General features: G+C 40.5%; 1 protein-coding gene across 1 annotated transcript; it reads left to right on the top strand.

Annotated features, from left to right (window-relative positions):
* Window positions 1-1,064: 1,064 nt before the first annotated feature.
* LOC127064787 (cilia- and flagella-associated protein 43-like) lies at window positions 1,065-14,340 on the top strand. Its single transcript, XM_050996342.1, has 11 exons — window positions 1,065-1,181; window positions 2,343-2,530; window positions 3,727-3,891; window positions 8,985-9,550; window positions 9,620-9,908; window positions 9,972-10,430; window positions 10,490-11,126; window positions 11,194-11,986; window positions 12,069-12,355; window positions 12,416-12,841; window positions 12,928-14,340. The coding sequence occupies exons 1-11, from the start codon at window positions 1,065-1,067 to the stop codon at window positions 14,338-14,340; spliced, it is 5,340 nt and encodes a 1,779-aa protein (XP_050852299.1).
* The last annotated feature ends 5,989 nt before the right edge of the window (window positions 14,341-20,329 follow it).

Here is a 20,329-nt window from a genome sequence, read left to right as displayed (position 1 = left end):
TCATTAGATTCACCTGTTAATTTATATACCAATATCTTATCGAACATTTAATTTTCGAACATAACTGACTAAAACATTTCTCTCACGAAACGTTGATAAATCTTTTTTATATGTGACGGTCCATTTTATCGAGAAATATTATTATAGTTTAAATGACTTCAAGATATTAGATGACAGGACTCTTTGGAGGATAGCTCGTTTTCTTCTCCCTCTCTTTAGGTCGTGAGGTAAAAAAACGATTTTTTCTTTCAAATAAAATGAAAGAGGAGAGGGAGGTCCGTGAAGTCTCCGCGCGGTCTGCAGCTGCTGGATCTTATGCTAATCCCACCCCCGCAGGCTACCCCCGGCAAGCACATCGCATGAAAAAGTTGCTCGTTACACGCTCGCTCATAAATCTCTTTCCTAAGCTTAATCTGTTCGCTGGCGCGCTTCTGTTCTCACCGCGGAAAACTCTAGAAGGGGCGGCAGGTGTGTTCTCTCTCTCTCTCTCTCTCTCTCTTTCTCTCACTCCCTCTTTCTTCTCGTCCCACGGATTTTCATAATTTTTTATCCTTTGGCAAAATTTAAATCCTCCCTACTCCTTCGACGCAACTTCTAAACGGCTTCTCCAGCATCATCCTCGGTCACGAAAATATGTAGGTAATAGCATCGTAATTCGATCACTATTTTTTATTACGTATATCAAACAATTTTTTCATTTTTATAATCTTTCTTCTATAATTTTATAATTTTCCCAGAATTTTTTTGGCAATGTTTTAAGTAAAACGTCAGATATTTCCGAAAGAATTATCTTTTACTAAGAAATTTTGTAAAATATTTTGAATTCGTCGGACAATTTTTTGTAAATTTATACAAATGATTTCTAAAAAAGATATGGAAAAATTTTGTTTAAAGTAAGTATTGCTGGAACGTTCAACATACTTTTGAAATTAATCGAATCGAGCAGAGAGCGTTGGATCCTCGCTCATACCAGTCACCGTTCGCGATTACCGTTCGTTCGCAAATGTACATACATATGTATGCGTATATATGTACATTCTAAAAAAGAAGAAGCTCCAATGGTGATGGCGGCGGCGGACTTGGACGAAAGTTTCGTGCGCTTCTTCTCGAGCGCCGGATCGGATATGCATAATGAGAGCTTCGCCCTCGAAGGTTCGTGCGGTCCGAGAGCCGATACAAGAGTAGGAGGGAAAAAAAGAAGCAGAGCTGCGCCCGTTGTAGCGTGAGAACTTTTGCTCAGAGTCGGGAGGACGTTCGCGTGAAATCCCAAATGTAGATATTTGCTGCAGTGATCCTCTCCGAAGCAAAGGACGATTATTCTCGTCCCTATTGGAAGGAGTCCGAGGATTGTGGTTACGGAAATCGTTACTAGGAGTACAAAGAGAAAATTAAAAAAGAAGGAAAAGACAACAAAGAAATACAAATTAAATATGATACTGTAAATCTATTCGAGGATTTGAATAATTATATTCATTATCAAATAATCGAATTAATCTCAAATCTCGTCGATTACAAAATTACACTTACATTCGCATATTAATTAAATTCAGAACAAATACAAGGATATTTTCATTTGAATGAATTTATTTTTAAAGAAATATTTGAGACCTTTAACACTTTTTAACACTTTCGTCGTCTCGATCGCGAGGAACCACAGCCCGTGCCAAAAAATCTCTGCCGTTCCGGCAGTTTCGACCCTTCGAGAGACGAACTCGCGAACATGGGGTGGCGACTCGGACTCGGGTATGGGTGGTTGCGAGTGTCTGCGTGTCTCAGGATGCTTCGTACAATACGAGAGAGGAGAGAGCGTGCTAGAAGAGAACGGGGGCGTGGGGGCCATTATGGAGATGGATCTTCCTTCGAATAAGGTTCTCTCTTTCTCTCTTTCTCTCACTCTCTTTTTCTCTCTCTTTTCTTCTTTCTGCGTGGATAGGGGTAGTTTGAAGTACTGGCTTCAGGGGGTGTGAGTGCACATACGTAGAAGGAAAGAAGAAAGATAGAAGCGATGGTAGCGTAGGTGGTAGTGTCGGTCCCGCTGGGTAGTTCCTGGTAATATATCACCCTCTTGTCGTTTGTGAGACGCGAGTAAGCCTGTCGGCTAGTACCTCCTCTTCCTCCTCTTTCTCCTCCTTCTCTTTCTCTTCCTTTATAGACGTTGCTACTTCGCCTTTTTCGTTTGAGGTGTAAGAGAGAATCGATAATCCTGGTACATCAACGGAATATCATCTCCAACGATGGATCATATCGAGATAAGTTTCATCCTTCTCCGAACTTGTTTATTGTAAATCAAAGAATGTGATTATTCGATTCTTTCGAAAACGTAGAATATGGTATAAACGAAGGTGATTTTTGGAGAATTAGAAGTGGGTACTCTATTCTCGTTCAGCGTCGACGGAGGATCGCAGAAAATGTTATATCTATACTATGTAGCAGGATGCATAGAAGGAGGCAAAAAGAGGATATTAATCTCCCGGTCGAAAGTGCAGGAGCAGCAAGAGCAAGAGCAGCAGCAGCAGCAGCAGCACCAGCAGTTGGATGCGCCGTGGCACCTCTTTCTCGTCCCTCGAGTTCCACCCTCGTCTAACAGGGGCAGCGATCCTCGTCAGAGAAAGAGAGAGAAGGAGAAAGAGAAAACGAAAGAGGGAGAGATAGATAGATAGATAGATAGAAAGAGAGAGAGAGAGAGAGAGAGAGAGAGAGAGTACCGACGGCGCGGCGGATACTTTCGTAAGCAACAACGCCATGGCAAACGCGGTTTAATCAAGGAAAGGAGGCGAAGGAGATGGAGAAGAGAGACCGAGTACTCGTACAAGAGAGAAGGAGAGAGAGAAAGAGAAAGACAGATAGACAGACAGACAGAGACAGAGATAGACCGAGAGGGTGAGAGTGTACGAAGCGGTGGGAGAAGCTGAAGCTGAAGAGGACGGGTGGAAGCAGTGAAGGAGGAGGAAGAAGAGGATGAAGAGGATGAGGAAGAGGAAAGGTAGGTGGAGGAGAGGTTGTAGAAGCGTGGATCGATGTGTCGCCGCGTGTCCAGTAGTCGTAGGCGCTTGCGCTCTGACACCGTCCTCCACCGAGCTGTCCTCCACCAACGACGACAGCCTCCCTCCGATTCGCCCGTGATTCGCTGAGCACGGTGACAGTCCTCTCGAGTTTGTCACTCTACGACCCTCCCTCGTTCTCGACTACTCCTTCTCGCTCCCTTCCTGACTCCTCTCCACATCTCCTATCTTTATCCTACTCTGTCTCTCTCTCTCTTTCTCTCTCTCTCGCTCTCTCTCCCTCTTTCTCTTCATCTACCTATCTCTCTCCCTGTACCTCCTGATCTTTCCTACTCTTCCTCTCTGTCAACCAAAGCCGACGACCTTCGCGACAGATTCCATAGGCGGTCGTCGCCCTTCGTAGGTGGAGCTCCTATGGGTTCTCCTACCAAAAATTTGTCTATAGGTCAAAATTTTTCCAAAAAATATATATTGGCTTTTTTTTACGTTTGGTTTAAGACAAAGATTTTTATTGATCTCTCTATTGGAATTAAGTAACAGGAAAGAAAGACATTTTTCTAATGTCTTGTATGTGAAAGTTACCGATATTGTTGGTATCTAGTTGATGAGAGATCGATTGGTATTGAACGGTTCAAACTATTTCCTATGAAGTAAGAGATTTTTAAGAATTTCCAGATATAATGATTTCAAGATTCTTCTAAGATGAAATTAATAATCACCATAGGAGTATTATCGCAGCAGTTTCTAATCAAGAGATTATTTTCGATCAGAACAAATTGTTACAGTATCAAAGATATCATAGACATATTTGGAATCTTAATATCGCTAATTTTGAACAGATCCAAACCGGAGCACTTTTTTATGGAAATCTGGAGACAGCTTGTAGGAGGTAAGAGATGTCTACCATTTTCTAGAAAGTCAAGGGGCAGGGACAGTGGTTTTCGTAGGTATGTATATCCTCTCAGCGCGCCATGCCACTCGTCCCGCGTCCTCGTCGAGTCGGAGTGTCGTCGTTCCTGTCCCCGCCGCAGGGCGACCCCAGCGACACTCGTGATTGGTCGCCCGAGGGGACAAGGGCGTGGTTAACCTCCATCGCGTCTTTTGATAATTATACAGCATCAAGAACGTCGCAGTTTCGTGTATTCATCACGTTTTTCACTTTAAAAATGATCCTACTTTCGCCTCACCTTCGAAAATCACGTATAATTTGATGAGGACTCATTCGAGGGTCGTCCGAATGAAGCACATAATCGTTGGCAATTTGTCATATTGATGAGGTCTTATCGATTATACTTTAACGAAAAGACCTTTTTCTTTCATGAGGATTTTAATTACCTAACGTTTTGTATGCTTTCAACACAATGTTCTCCATGTTAAAATATACCTTTATAAAATAAGTGCAAACATATTTGTCGAATTTATAATTAGAGTTTAAATGGGAGAAAAAAGAGAAGAAAAGGAATCAGAGTGCGAATAAGTATGACACACGGTTCTCATTCTCATTAAAACTTTACTTTTTAAACTCCAGATACGTCTTCTTTTTGAGAGTCAGTTAGGGCGAAGGGAAAAGATTTGGAGAAGAAGAAGAAGAAGAAGAAGAAGAAGAAGAAGGTGGAAGAGGAGGAGGAGAAGGAGGAGGTGAGAAGGAGGATTCGTCCTTTATGAGAACCATCCGTTGAGGGGCGCCAGCGTTTGCCGGTCCGTGCACGTGGAGGGGCTAGCAGGGGCGTGTTGAAAATGCTCTCACGGCGAGAGCGTGGGCCTTGCCGTGTCGCGGGATAATTGGGACACCGTGTATTATCGCTTGCGTGCCATACGCGGTGTGCAGTGTGTGATTGGATAGGCGGAGATGGGTCGCGCGAGATAGCTGACCCTAACTAAGGTAGAAACCAAGGGTATATCTCCGAGGACCATCTTCTCCATCTGCAGCAGCATTACCTATCTACGTCACGGTTGATGCATGGCGTGGGCGTTCCTGCGTTCGTACTCAGTGGTTCTCATTTAATTACCCTTCGACTTTTGGAATGATGGAAGCCACTCGTTGATGTCCGAGACACCTTACAAATTTTATCATGAAATTATAGAGTACCTACAACAAGAATTTACAATATATAATATTGATCAGATATATGAATATTTATGTAGAATATTTTTAATTATCTGCGCGATTGTAAATGTATTCGATCGTATTTATATCGATTCGAAGAAAAGAAATTCAAGATTTTTTCACGATCAGAACGTAGAGAAGAACGGAAGAAGAATAAAAAGGGACACAGCCGATTATAAATCATGAGGTTTGCCGGAGCCCTTTGACGATACACTCTACAATCGTATAGGTATATTCGAGGAGTACAATATGAGCTGGCGATGTGTATATACGCATAAGCTCTCCCTATCTTACGGCAGGACCTCGTCTCGCACGCACGTACGACAGAGAAAAGGGACGTTAGAGAGAGAAAGAGAGTCCTCATTAACCGGTTATTAATAGCTTCGCCGGTTCATATTAATGACAGACGCATCTGCTTCTTATATATCTACCTGCCTCTATACCGGAGCCTTCTCGCCCTGCCTCGCTAAAGAGTCGAAATTTTTAGTGCTCGTCAACTGCAGTCATGCGAAGCGGTTGCGCGTTAACCGGAACCTCCGACCTTCGATCCTGTTTTACAAGCTTCACTCGTGTAACAAATAAAAGAAGAAAAGAAATGTATTCCGGCTTCTTGTATTTTCTAACTCTATATCTGTTCTTCTCTTTCATTGTTGACATCTCAGATGTCTAAAGGGAAGAAAGAGAACAACTCTTCGGAGTTGAAAAATTCTTCACGAAGACTCAAAACGTATAAACTTGTAATACTTTGTAAAATTATATTTACGTGTCCAATATACGTACGGTATAAATCGTGTTCTAAGCTTCAACATTCTAATCCAGACCAACTTCTTCAATACTTTCTTACTACGCTATGCGAAGAACATTTGTTAGATCTTTCGAGAACTCGATGACACTGGCATGATGATGAATCGATAGGAAAAGGAGGCGGGAACAGTTTATCCTTTCACCACGTTATGGAATCCCAATTTGAATTCTAGTATGTTCGCGTTCCCTATGCTTCAGAGACGCGGAGGGTGCAAAGAGGCAAACGCAAGGACGCAGATTTTGTAATCCGTTCGTCGTAAAGAGTCACGAGGTGATAAATCGCGGAGAACGGACGGCTCGGCATCACGATGATATTCAGTAGCGAGCCCTGATGGCTCGTTCCCCAATTTAAGTGGTATTCATGGCGACACAAAGAGTCTGGTAGCTCATATGTCATCGTGGCAACGCTATACCTTCTCTCTAGTTTTTTTCTTTAGGATCGCTTTGTCGATTGGTGCTTGCCGCGCACGTAGACATAAATATATAGAAAAAGAAAGAAAGAGAAAAGAGAGAGAAAGAGAGAGAGAAAGAGAGAGAGAGTCAAAGCTTTCATCATTGATGCCGCTACATGCATGCCTTCTTCATACTTAAGAGTCACAAGCGAGCTGTAAAGACGAATGCTAATTAATGTTACCGACTAGGAGACCAACCCGCCCTCGTGTGTGGTCCGATACAAATAGTCTCTTGACATTGTTATTAATATGTTGTATATTCCAATGCACTGATGATATTACTCATGTTTGAAGCTGAGTAAATAGTAATCAAGACGCATATATACCTAACTATTTATTTTTAGAAAAAATCTAAAACTTCGAAAGATCTTATGCTCTATCCTGAAAGAGACGGCACGTGATCTATAATACGTGCCGAAGAACCCGAAGAAATGACCGCAGCTGTTCAAAAGACGAGATACCAAATCGGGAGCTAGGCGAATCTATGCCGAGCGTGCTATTATTTTTTATGGGCGGAGGATAGACGGCGGAGCCGCGTATAATTTAACGTTTAGCGATTTAAACGTTTGTCTGTGATCGCGGCGATGCATCCATATAATCTAGCACCAGCTCGGAACCGAAACATGCAACCGTTAAAATGCAGCTGCTTCGACGAAACGACGACCTGCGTTGGCCAGTTTCCTCACCTTTTCTATTTCTATTTTTTTATCCTCTCTTTTTTTGTATTTCTTTCTTTTCCTCTTCCTTCCTTTCTTTCTTTCATTTCTACGATTTCTTATGAACGTTCTCGACGGTTTTCTCTTCTTCTTTAAAACAAAGAAAACTTATGGTTTCCTTCGAGAAAGAACGCCTGGAAGGATTCGCGCTAAAAAATCATATCTACTTTCAGAATTTTCTCGCACTATCGTTAGCTGAACACGAAGTTCATCAGGATACCCTTTCCACCCTTACTCTTTCTCTCGTTTTTCTTCGATACGAAAAGAATCAGGCAGTAACCTGGTTCTCTCAGTTCGACGTAAGTGCGAATCCTTTTTTATTTCTTTCTTTTCTTTCTTTCAGTTTCGTTGGACGGTAGTGATTACCGTGGTGAGTCAGAAAGAAAGCAAGAGAGAGAGAGAGAGAGAGAGAGAGAGAGAAAGAGTTTCTTCTAAATCTTCTCGTTTTGTTGCACCACGGATCACGGACGTTGTCTATGGAAGTGGAAGTTATGGTGCTAGCTGATGGTTGCGATGGTGCTGGTGGTGGTAGTTGTTGTTGTGAATTCGATGGGTAGAAAGAAGGAGGAGAGGAAGGAAGAAGTAAAGGAGAAGAAGGAGGAGAAAAGAGGAGGAGTGAGGAGGAGGACTGCAGACAAGGAGGAGGCCGATTTGGGGTGGAAGAAATCCGGGATGGAGGGACGGGGGTGTACAAGAGCAGAGGTTACTTTTAATGTCTCGCGTCACGCAGCCCAAGGCACCGTGAGCCTCGCCTCGTCCTCCTTACTAATTTGGCGCCAATTTCCAGGCAACCTCCCAAGCAAAAACTAACCGAACCATATACCGCTTCTATATACATACGCGTACCGTGTACTTCACCGTGGGCTCTGATTAAATGTTACCCGCCGTCTCTCTCTCTCTCTCTTTCTCTCTCACCCTTTCTTCATCTTCTTCTTCCTTGTTTTCTTCCTTATTCGACGACTCTTTCTCTCCTTCCCTTGATCTTTCTCTTTTTCTCTGTTTCTTTTTTTCTTCCTTTCGGATTCGTGTGTTCCCACAGTTCACACACGTGTACAGATACCAAAGGACCTTCGATCCTATAGCTTCTGTATGTCTCAGAACCTCTTGTTACTACAATACTACTGTACCGTTGATGATACTGTTAACGTAAGATTCAGAAGAAAGTTTAATCATACATGTAACTATGTATATTATCTCCCTCGTCTCTAAATACCGAAAAAGGGAGTCTGCGTCAATGATCATGTCGATGACGATAAGTTATGCAAATACGCGTCTCAGCGGGTGTCACTTTAATGGCAAGACCGTAGGTTTGGGTCCTACGATCAACGCAAAACACGCATCTTTCAGTCGTGGATACGCAAAGGGCAGAGTCTCAGAAGGGCAAGACTCCATGCAGGCCTTTCTTCGTTGAACGAGAGAGAAAGACGAAGAAAGAAAAAGAAAAAAAAAAACAGTCTCAGCAAGCAGTACAGCAGGCAGTATATCACGTTGCAAGGATAAGTTTTTGATCGGGCTCTGCTATACGGATGACTCCCTGCTGCTTGACCTCATCACGCTACGCTATGGGGGTCTTTATAAACCAGCATCGACTCCGAGTATCCTAATCACCTTTTGTCTTAAGCCTGCCAAACTCACCTTTGCCGGGGACCTCGTTCTAACCGATAAGAGTCTGCGAACGTGCCCGATTAACTCGTTCTCGATCTCTCATCTCGAATAAAACTACTTCTATTTTTAATTATATTTAATTACGATTCTATTTCAAGTCCCATCGGTTTCCCTCGATCGTATCGATTTGTGAAAAACGAAATTTCTCGAAGTTCCATTGTCAACTACATTCATCTCGAAACATCAAGCAAATTACATAAACGTGTAAGGATTTTTCGAGGTTATTATTAATAAACAGAGAAATGTCCGAAAGCACGTGGATACCATGTTGGACGCGCGGTGAAAAGATTCAAGAAATGGTTTGGATAGGCAAAGATATTCTTGCTTGGTCCAGTGGAGTTCACATAACGTTCTTTCACATTAATCAGAAAAAACGATTTATAAAACGTTGTTTAGATCAAAGTACGGGCGATGGTGTCTGCTGTCTCTCAGCACATCCTACGATTCAAATCTTTGCGTTTTCTGAGAAATCCCTCAAACCTAGAATCCTTATTTTCGCTTATCCTTCGTTAAATAAGATTTCCGAATGCGTCCAAGGATCTATAAACGGATATTCGGCTATTGCCTTCACTGCAACCGATTATCTCGTGTCAATGGGTTATTACCCTCATTTTGAAATGATTCTCTGGTGTTGGAGAACTGGTGAAAAAATTATGAATGTTAACACGCGTATGCCCAATGACGTTGAACAGATACTTAGAATCAATCAAACTGGTCCAACGCTTATAGCTCAATTGGGCAAAACTTGTGGCGCATTGTTCATTTGGAGTTTCGATGTAATCAGCAAGTCTTACATTCTCAAAGGTATGTAACTAGATTTGATTCCTCCGATGTGCATTTTTAATTTTATAAGATTGAGAATGTACAGTACAGATCACGAGATAAAACTACCAAAAAATGAGCTGATACGTTGGATAGATTGGTGTCCTTTAGCAGGTGATCCTATATTGGCGATAACTGATCACGACGGACACATATACTTGAGTAATGAGGATGGCACGAATGTGTATCTTATCGTTCACTCACAACATTGTGGGTTATGCGAAGATTATGAAATGCCAAGTATTTGTTGGTATCGTGATGGAATAATCTTGAAGACTACATTTTGCGAATTATGCTATTATAAAAAATATATTAATACAGATGTTTGGAATAAAGAGTGGTACGTGCTTTTCATAATTAAAAAACGTTCGAACTTGTATTTGTTTTATGTCCTGATCAACAGGTGTATTAAATCTACGAAAAAACCTTATATGTTGATAGCATCTCCTTTAAAGAACGATTGGTTGTTTTATTACACTCTCGAAGGATATTTGATACAAATTGAATTTTTGGAGAGTCATACAAAACCGTTGATAAAAGAATACTATTATCACGGTGCTAATTATCGGTACATTGATTTTATATATCCTTGGTGCCATCATGTAGTAATCAGCGACAATTCTAAGGACTTAGCAGTATTAGAGTGCAATACTGGAGTAGAAATAGCAAGGATCTCTCCAGAAACGATCGGTGATATTTCTTGTCAAGCTTCTCATCCAGATTATCCTCTTATCGTGTTAACCACTAACGAGGGTGAAGTACTTTTCATATGTATGAATAATCCAAAGAATCCTGAGATTATCGTAAACATGAGACTACATAAAAAGGCGTTGAACTTAATAAAATTTTCTTCGTCCGGAAGGTTTGACATAATTTTGATCGAAAATATTTCTTTAATCCGTCAAATTTGTTCTATAACAGGTCCCTAGTCGTCAGCGATACAAAATCTGGTAATTGTTTTTGCATCAGCCTGAAAAACACTTCGTATACGGTGGTAGGTCAAGTTCGTGTAAAAAGAGTAATTACCGATGTGTTGCTGTGTGATACTCAAAAGGGATTTAGAATATACGTTATACCCGTTACATCGATGGAATATTTCGTCGGAGAACAAGTTCTCGTTTATAATGTATCGAAGAAGCAAGTTCAAATGAAAGAGTATATCGGAATATTACATTTACACAGTCGTTTTCGTAATTTGTACAACGTACCAGGAAATTATCAGTTGGTAGTGGGTACACCATATCTCACACGCCAACTTCAAATATTAAAACTATTAGAAACAACATCGAAAGAGATCGAAATCGTTAGGACAAAGCCAACGAATCATTATTTTCGATGTGCTCATCTTTTCACCGATCGTAATTGGTTAACGACGACCGCGTACGATGGTGTGATCATCGTCAGGAATAAGACAATAAGTGAAATAGTAGCGGTCATAATGACACATCATAGGTATGACTTTGGATCTGTGAAAGGTCTAGTTAACTCTAGTGCTAATTTAGCTGTTGTCCTTGGTCACGATGGGTCGTTAATCGCAATGAAGAAAGTGGAGCAAGTGGTAAAATTAATATTATTTTAATCGTTCTACTATCGAAATTAAGTAAAACTTTTTTCATTTAGCGTAGGCCGATCAGCAAGAAGATATCACAAAGAAATTGTATCTCGTTAATGATTCTGAATCCGAGAAAGAGAAAAAAAGGGTATATGCTGATTATGCTAGCTTGAATCAATCGTTAGTAAATCTACTGAATCCAGCCAAGCGAAGATTAAATAAATTCGAAGAGGAGATCGATTTGACCTGGGTCGAGTGGATAGCAAAGGAAAAATTAGAGGCAGAAGAAACTGCATGTGCTGAGGAAAGAACAAGCATAATGAAGGACTTCTTGATTCTGAAGAACGACGTCGTAGAACTGCTGAATAAGAACGAAATCGTTCCGGAGCTGGAGAGGTTACCGGTGTCGGCTTTCGACCTCGACAAGGTCGAGCGCGAACACGCGATGAAAGTAGCGAAGAACGCTCGAGAAGATAAGCGACTGGAGTACGAGTTTGAATGCAGTTCTATGGACCACATTGCCGATTGGATCAAAAAAACTTATTGGGATTCTCAGAAGATTCTTGCTAAATCGATCTTTTCGATATTGGATTCTCTCGAAGTGACGAATTTTTCATCCGTTCTTGAAAACCCGGAAGTTAAAGAAGCCATCGAGTACGCGGAATTTCAAAAAACCTTTTTCAGTGGTATCGCTAAAGCGAATTATTTTCAATTTTGGAAAATGTACACCGAATCTCAGCTTGAACTCTCATTAGTTGATCCTTTAAAATTGGATCGCGAAGAAAGGATAAAATTGGGCGAACTCTTGGAAGATGAGGAACGTGAGATCGACGAGGAAAAACTGGCAGAGGAAAGGGCTTTCGAAGGTAGAAAACCGACAGATTGGAACGCATCGATTGGATCTTTCGTATTAATACTTAACGTCCATCTCTTTCGTTTTGTTCAAAGGTATGACGGGCTACCGGTTCATCGAGCAATCCCCTTATTATTATCCGCAGATGGAATGTTATGGGTTCGGTCAGGTGATACTGAATAATCATTACCTGATGGACGATTGCAACAAACTCCGATCTTACTTCAATAAGATTTTTAATGAGATTTATGAGAATAAGGAACGCGAAATGAAAGTGATACAAGATAAAATCAACAGGATACATTACATTGATTCTGAATTAAAAATCATGTTCAATAAATCGATACCACGTGTGCCTTTGGTACCCACGTGGCACATTAAGGTATAAAAATCATTTAGTTTTGGAGAGATCAAAAATATTTCATTCGAATTATCAAATTAGGAAAAACCTGAGGAAGTCATACGAGTTTTGGATAGCGAAGTGAAGGTCAAACCTTACATTTCACCGTCGCTACAAGAAATTTTAGATAAACAGGAAGCCGAAGCCGAAAGGATCAGACAATTGTTGCTAGCCGATGATTTCCGAGAGCGCGCACTGATGGCAATGATGGATGGTGTGTTAGAGGTTCGATGGGAAGACATTATTAAGAAGGACATACCAAAACCCGAATGTATGCTGATCAAAAAGCCAGAGGATTACACAGCTGAAGATATTCGGGCAGTTAATAAGTATGAAGACGACGTTAAGAATCGTTTGGAGGAACGAGAACATTACAAAAGGATATTACAAGCTGATTATGTGAAATTGGAATCTTCTTTGCAAGAAGGCATTGATAAATTTAATGCCAAATTAGACGAAGTATTTCTGGTTTGTAAAGGAACTAATATATTAACGATTTTTATTATAAAATTATTAGTTGAATTTCATATAACATTATCCTGATAATATTTTAGTTGAGAATGAAATTGGAAGCTGCGATAAAACAAATGGAACTTCGTTACGTACGCGGTCGTATACGAAATTACAATCGCGTCAAGAATATTGAAAGCTACGAGAAGGTGAGAAATAAAATTAAGGAGAATGAAACGTTGGAGATGACGCTTAAAAAGGAATTGGAATCTTTCGAAAATGTTCAGAGGAGTCTGTTAAGTCCATTGGAAGCAATGTTCAATCGCGAAAAAATATTGAACAAGAATTTCAGATTAGAATTTCCGTCTTTGGGAAAATCATCAGTGGAACTTATCTTACGTCAGTATAAGCGTCGACCGAAAACGAGTTTGAAAAACGTCAATATGTCTGATTTACTCGATCTTGGTAAATGCGTTTTGAACCGAATAAAATTGGTCTATTTGCCAAGGATATGTACCGAATATTTGAAATTACTGGACGAATTGGACGTACGACCAAGCACATTGCCATCTTTGATAGAAGATTCTATCTGGGAACATTTAACGCGAATTCGACGTCAGCGAATCGAATTGGAATTGAGAATAAAGGCTCAACAGGCTGAGATAAATCAGGCGGAGAAGATAGTACGTGCCTACGGCGTGAAAGTGAAGAATTGTCAACATAGAACACGCGAAATGAGAAAAGTATTAAGTAAAATGAAAGAAGATAGAAGGATGTTCGATGTCAACACCGAGATTCAGTTGGTCATGAGATTGGGCCAGGTGGAAATAGATTTACATGGTCGTTGCGAGGACACCTTGAACGCGATCTTTATACCTAGAAAAGTGGTCGATGATGTGAACGTTTTGATCGCAGAGGCGGGAGAACGTAAACTGAAGGCAGTGGAGCATACGATCAGTTTTCAAAAGACAGTTCGAAACAAAGAATGGGAGCATCGTGCGTTGAAGATGCGAATCGAAGATCTCAAAGACGATCTACACTTCGTCGAAGGCACCAACCTCACCAGGGAAATACAGATATACTTGAAACGAAAGGCCAAAAATTTGAGGGAGGATAGAACTGCTCAACGTTTGGAAAGGGAACTCGAGATGCTGCAGAATTATTTTGGCAAGAGTCTCAATGAATGGGCCGAGAAACTCAAAGAGGTCGATAAAAAGATCGAAACTATCAAGAAGAAAAACGATTTTCTCGATCGCATGATCGTGAACATGAACGTGGTGAGGTGCAAGATGGAGTACAGCCGTGATCTTATCGGTGAGGATAGGCAATGTCGGTACGTGGACCGGAAGATACAAATTCTTATGAAGAGATCCGATCTGATCAAGAAACTTCAAGATAATTATACTGAGCTCTTGGCTCTGCAGACAGAACACGAGCTATTACGATTGCGACGTTATCCGGCGTTGAAATTCTTTAGAAGACTGGACGATTCGGACGATAACAAGAAGCCCTGTTGAAACGTTGATCACTCTTATTCGACATATACTCGATTTCACGCCATCGTTATGATTTTCCTATCGGTTCGCAAAAGCCACTTACTTGTTTCTTATAAAAACGAGATTTCATCGTTTTATATCAAAGATCAATATATAAACCTTTCGAAAAATATCACATAGCATTAATTGTAACGCGGAGCAATTTAATTATGGTTAAGATAAACGTTATCGAATAACGAGAACTTTTCTACTTGGCTAAATTACAATCCATACTCTTAGCCAGGGATTTAATCGTCCAAGTTTTCCAACGTCTTACAAAGGACAAGCGGCAATTTGCGCGGACACATAAATCAACGACGGTGGACGTGGTCTCGATACGGATACATAATAGCCTACCACGATCTATAGACTTTTTAAACCATAAATAACAGTACTAATAGTATAGGAGCGAGATGAATGATGCTACGATCATGGTCCAGGTCGCCGCGAAGTACGCGTACGAATCAATTTCATCTGGGAAGTTTCCAGGTGGCCCACCTTTTTTCGATGCCGCGCGTAAAGTACAAAAAGAGAGAGACATGCATACATGCAAAAAGAGACGGTATATAAAAAAAAAGAAAAAATATAGAGAAAAAAAACTCATACTCATTCCGTGACGATTAAACGTTGATCTTCGCTTATCCTTACTCTCTTTTCATCTGTGTTCATCCAGGATCTCACAAGCCGCGAGGGTGTTCATGGTGTTCCTGACGACTGCAAGGTACAAATATTTTCAGTTTAACGAGAGAATGATTTTTATTAATGACTCAGTCTTGCCACTCGGGTTTTGTCCCCAAATATTTTGCGTCTCTCGTCGGCATCTTTTGCTCACGTTCGTTCCCCTCTTTCTTCTCTCGATCGTCGACAGGTTCCTTCTTGTCGAGAAATCGATTAATCATCGAGCTTGACGGTCGTGTTAGATGACAGGACATTACGACAAACGGTAGCCCTTTTTCGTTTTCCGACGATGGAATCTCTAAACTTGTCTTCGTAAACGAAAGTTTCGAAAAGTCGAACGGTGATACTCCGTTTGATTAGAATTATTTTAATTTTTTTTGTTTCGAAATCGTAGTATCTATATAGTTTGTTACTATACCGTCGTCGAAGAATTTTTCATACCGAATAATTTATTCTAGCGAATAATTTTTTATCGAATACTTAGCACTCTTTTACTAGCGACTTTTTGAACTTCCTCTTGGTCGGTAAGAACTTTCGCTTGGTTGGTACTTCAAAGTAGCCATTCCCGCATGGCCTGGCATAAATCATCGACGAATCGAGACGATGTTCTTCGTCGAAGACCTTTGCGGTCTTTAGTTACGACCGAAATTACCTTAACGCGAGATACTTGCATGCTTGCCATAGTCGTTCGTCATTGCGATACAACCAAGAGTATTGCTACCAGTCGATAAAATTTGTCGGTCAAGTTATATTATTTTCCTAGATCACTTGATAAATTTGCATGATAAAAAATCGATGGACCCTTTTCATTCTATTGATTATAGAAAATGATATGAAACGATATATTGGTTATTGGAAATTATTAAATAATTTAATAAAAAAAAAGCCATGTAAACTTTCCATATCCATAGTATAAATTTAGTTTATTTCAAAGCGAATGCATGAAGAATTTAAATCGATGATCCCTATGCACCGTAATAGAGAAAAGCTCCGACGAAAACTACGTAGAGTTGAGTAATTTCTTTTTTCTTTTTTCTGTTTTCGATTTTTCGAAGGATTATTCCATGGATACGATCAACGCTTCTCATTGTACGACCAAACAGGATACGCGTGTGCTCGCTATAACGTCGCGTTAGATAGAAGAGACCGGTCGGGTATCGAAAAGGGCAGCACTCCAATCAATGCAAATCAAATCGAGAGCCGTGAATACGAGAAGCGTATAGGCAAATCAAGCGAATAAAAGCTTCATGAATGTAAAAGACCGGTGAATACGAGCGGCGTGAGGCAATCTGGTAATGCGTCTTCACCCCTCCTACCCCTGGTCTTTTCTCCGTGTCCCGTAGGATAACACGGGAACATGCTGTTATACCAAATGTATGCACAATGGTATGGTTTGTCGATTCTGCTATTCCGTACGAGAACCCGAATTTTTCTGTTTGTACAAATCTACGAATGTTTGGGGAACGCGTGAGAAAGTATTTGTTATATCAACAATTGTCGAATTACCTGGTGTAATTAATAAGAAGAAACATTTCTGTTTCCTGATAATTTTTTGTAGTTTAATACAATAATTTCAAATATTTAATTTATCAAATTTATTGCCTTCTCTCTATAAATTTTCTCCGACGAGACCCATGTTTATCTTCAATCTTCTTTCATAATCTGCAGAATTCTACAGCCTTCTGGTTGTACGTCGTGAAGTTCCGTAGCATCACGAAGAGATCTGTCCCAGGAATTCTTACCTTCTACCTGCTCGTAATAATCTGTTTTTCAACGAAGAGGTTATACTTAATTACACGTCTTAACGCAAGTAATATCAGTTCGCGCTTTTATCCATTTCAAATCCTTAATTATTCTATCGATCGAGAGATCAAAAATTTACTTTTCTCATGACGATATTGCAACTTTTCCTCTTGAAACTTCTCGAACATGTTACTTTTTCTATTGGTATACGATCGAGTACCGTTCTGTGTTACTAAAAAATAATGAATTTCTAATCTCGATTCGATTCGAAGTAATCTCTAAATAATGATTAAAATTATACCATTAACAAAACGATGTAAATTCCGATAGAAAGAATTTAAAAACATGGTTTCAATTAGAACAGATGTCGGCACTTAAAATTTTCTTGACTGTTAAACGCTCGAGACAAATGTGTATCGTTTCAAGAGTCTTTTCGAGGGAGGCAGGTCAAGCGAGATCACTCAATCGCGATAATTTGGGTGGATTTCTAAAGGAAGAAGGAAAAAACGTTCTAAATTGCCGAAAAGCATGCCGGAAGGCAGGTACTGACGTTATTTGAGAGTGGCTGGTTGGTGCAATAAAAATTTGACATCGTCGTCTACATCAGCGAGGAAGAAGGAGAAAAATGATTGGCTGGAGAAAGGAAGAAAGAAAATAAGAGAGAAAAAAGAAAGAAAGAAAGAAAGAAAGAAAGAAAGAAAGAAAGAAAGAAAGAAAGAAAGAAAGAAAGAAAGAACGAAAGAAAGAAGGAAGGAAGGAAAGGTAAAAAAAAAAGAAAAAGGAAAAAAGAAACATGGGAAGGAGAGCTCGAGGAGAAGAGCGCACGCTCGACTTTACGACTCGCGTTACGCGAAGGGCGAAAGGACGACAGCGAAACTCGTTATTATCCGACCGTACTTCTTCGTGGCGTCGAAGAAGAAGACGGCTGTAACCGCGGCAGTGGCGGTGGTGGCGGTGGCGGTGGCGGCGGCGTCGATATGGCGGCAGCGGACTTGCACGGTGCATCGCTCGCTTCCACGGGCCACTTTCGGACCATAAAGAGACAAAGGAGTGAGTATTCTTCGGAGACCTTAGGGAGAAGAAGGCACCGAGCGGTAGTAAACTCTCCTTTTTCGCAAAAAGATCGAAAAAGATAGGAGACTCTAACTCTTTTCTCTTTTTCCCTCTTTTATTTTCTTCGTATTTCCCATCTTTTTCTCTCACAGTTTATCGTTTTACGTTCAGTTCATACGTTCTTTTGCTTTTTATATCATCAATTTTCATATTCCATTTATATCATAATTCAATGATAATTTTACAATATCGTAAAAATTATAGCTTCGTAACAAATCGGAAATATACGATACGTCAATTGATTGAATTTATTAGAAAAAGGATAGGGAGGACATTTGGTAAAGAAGAAGGACAGTAGAGTTTCCATTGGCCGAGAACAAGGACGTGACATTAATCCTCGATAAGCTGGACACGTTGGTGGCATTTTAGCCACCAGCTCGAAAGGCATTTACGTATGCACGGAGTCGACGTACGCCGCTTGAAAATCGGATGGGACGCGTTGCCGGTAACGTGCGCCACCCTTGTCTGTTTTCGGCGGATTTGACTGAACCACCACGACGTTGCATCCTCTTGTTCAACAAAATTCAGCGAAGCGTGGCTTAACCCCGATTCAGGAAACGATGTGTATATATATCTATATATAATACATATCTATATTTAAATACACGCACATGTATGTACATATGTATACACACACACACATATATATATATACGTAGGTACGCGTGCATACGCGTATACATTAGCGTTTCGATTCGAGTTAAGTTTCATCCCTCCTTTACGGTATTACCCGTGTCTGCCTGCCACGAGCTATAAAATCGTATAAAACGATCCCCTTTTACCCTATGTTAAGAGCCCACGCCATCCACTCTGAAAGTTTTCCCGTTTTCTTCTTCGACGAGACTTGCATTACATTTTCTCCAGTCGTTTCTATGTAACGTTTCTCTTAAAAAGTTAAAGAAAAAAAAAAAAGAAAAAAGATTTCACTTATAAACATAGGCAGAGTGAAGACAACGTTAGACAACCCGTTGATGACGTTATGGAAATTGAACGAATTTATCGTCAGTAACCAATTAGAAGGAAAAAGTTAAGAAAATTGAAGTTCGAAGACTTCCCTTAGTTGGAAAAGAAAACAAAAATGGAAAAGAGAACAAAACGAAGGGAAAAAAAAGGAAAAAAAGAATCGATCCTGAACGGTCTAGAGTCGACGACTCTTCGATGGACTACGTCCAAACTCAAGCTAACTTTTACGATTACGGGACTAATCTCGTTTTAATGACAGGCCTCCGCAGTGCCGGCGAATAATGAAGTGTCAAATCGGCCTCACGGTGGGCGTCGTTCTCAAGCGTGGGTCGCGGTGCGACCACAAAGAAAGAGATAAAGAAAAAGACCAAGTGAAAGAGTGAAAGAGAGAGAGAGAGAGAGAGCCAGCAACATAATGTATTCCTTTGGCGAATTTTAATTAGGAGCGGGAGGATCCCAGCCGTTAGCTAAGGATCACACTGTATCATTATATACTCCTGCTCCTTATTTCTCGTCCTACTCCTCGTTTCTTCCTCATCTTACACACCGTTTGGGAAAACGAGTTGCCAGATGGTCCCCGTTCTTCTCATGCTATCTCGCTCCCTTCTGTGTTATTCTTTCTTTTTACGCTATCGTTAGAATCATTGTAAGAAGAATTCTAAAACTAAATATAAAAAGGACTAATCTCTCTTTTTCTATCTTTATATATATGTGTGTGTGTGTGAGAATGAAATCGTTGATCCTTCTCTTTTAAATTTTATTACGTATATTATACCTATATATCACACACACATACATACATATACATACATACATACACACACACACATATATATATATATATATATATATATATATATATATGACGAAGATGGTTTATTCGATAAGGAGGCTTAACGTTTGAGCTCGCAGAGGGAAGGAGAAGGGTTTCTCTCTCGTCCTCGAATTCCGAGCGAGTCCTTAGGTGCGATGCACTGGCTCTGGAACTCAATGGGTTACGGATCGGCTGCACGCGACCATTCTCCCGCACCATGCTTCTCTCTCTCTCTCTCTCTCTCTCTGTCTCTCTCTCTCTCTCTCTCTTGATCACACGCGTTCGTGTGCCGGCTTCGTAACGAGTTGCATGCCAATCCCTACGAGATCTCGACAATGTTGCGACTCCGATCACACGATGCCGCATATCGAGCCACGATGCGGCCCCTTGCATGCTAATATTTCCCTTCTAATGGTAAGAATTCTTCTTTCCTCGTCTTTCTCTTCTTTTCTTCTCCTCCTTTTCCTAGATCTTGTCTGCTAATGATTCGCCGTTGGTCTTACCACGTAAGTAACACTAATTTTCTTTCCTTTTATCTTTATGATCGATTTTGTTATATCGACCATTCGATATGATTATCTCGGAAAAGAAAAAGATTAGAATTAATGTCCAATATATTATTATTCGTAAATCGTCTTTATAACACGAGATGTATTTCTT

This window comes from Vespula vulgaris, chromosome 6 (genome assembly GCF_905475345.1).
Source record: "Vespula vulgaris chromosome 6, iyVesVulg1.1, whole genome shotgun sequence".
In the NCBI taxonomy this organism is placed as follows: domain Eukaryota; kingdom Metazoa; phylum Arthropoda; class Insecta; order Hymenoptera; family Vespidae; genus Vespula; species Vespula vulgaris.
Note: the sequence above shows the minus strand (reverse complement) of the source record. Positions and strands in the feature narration are given on the sequence as shown.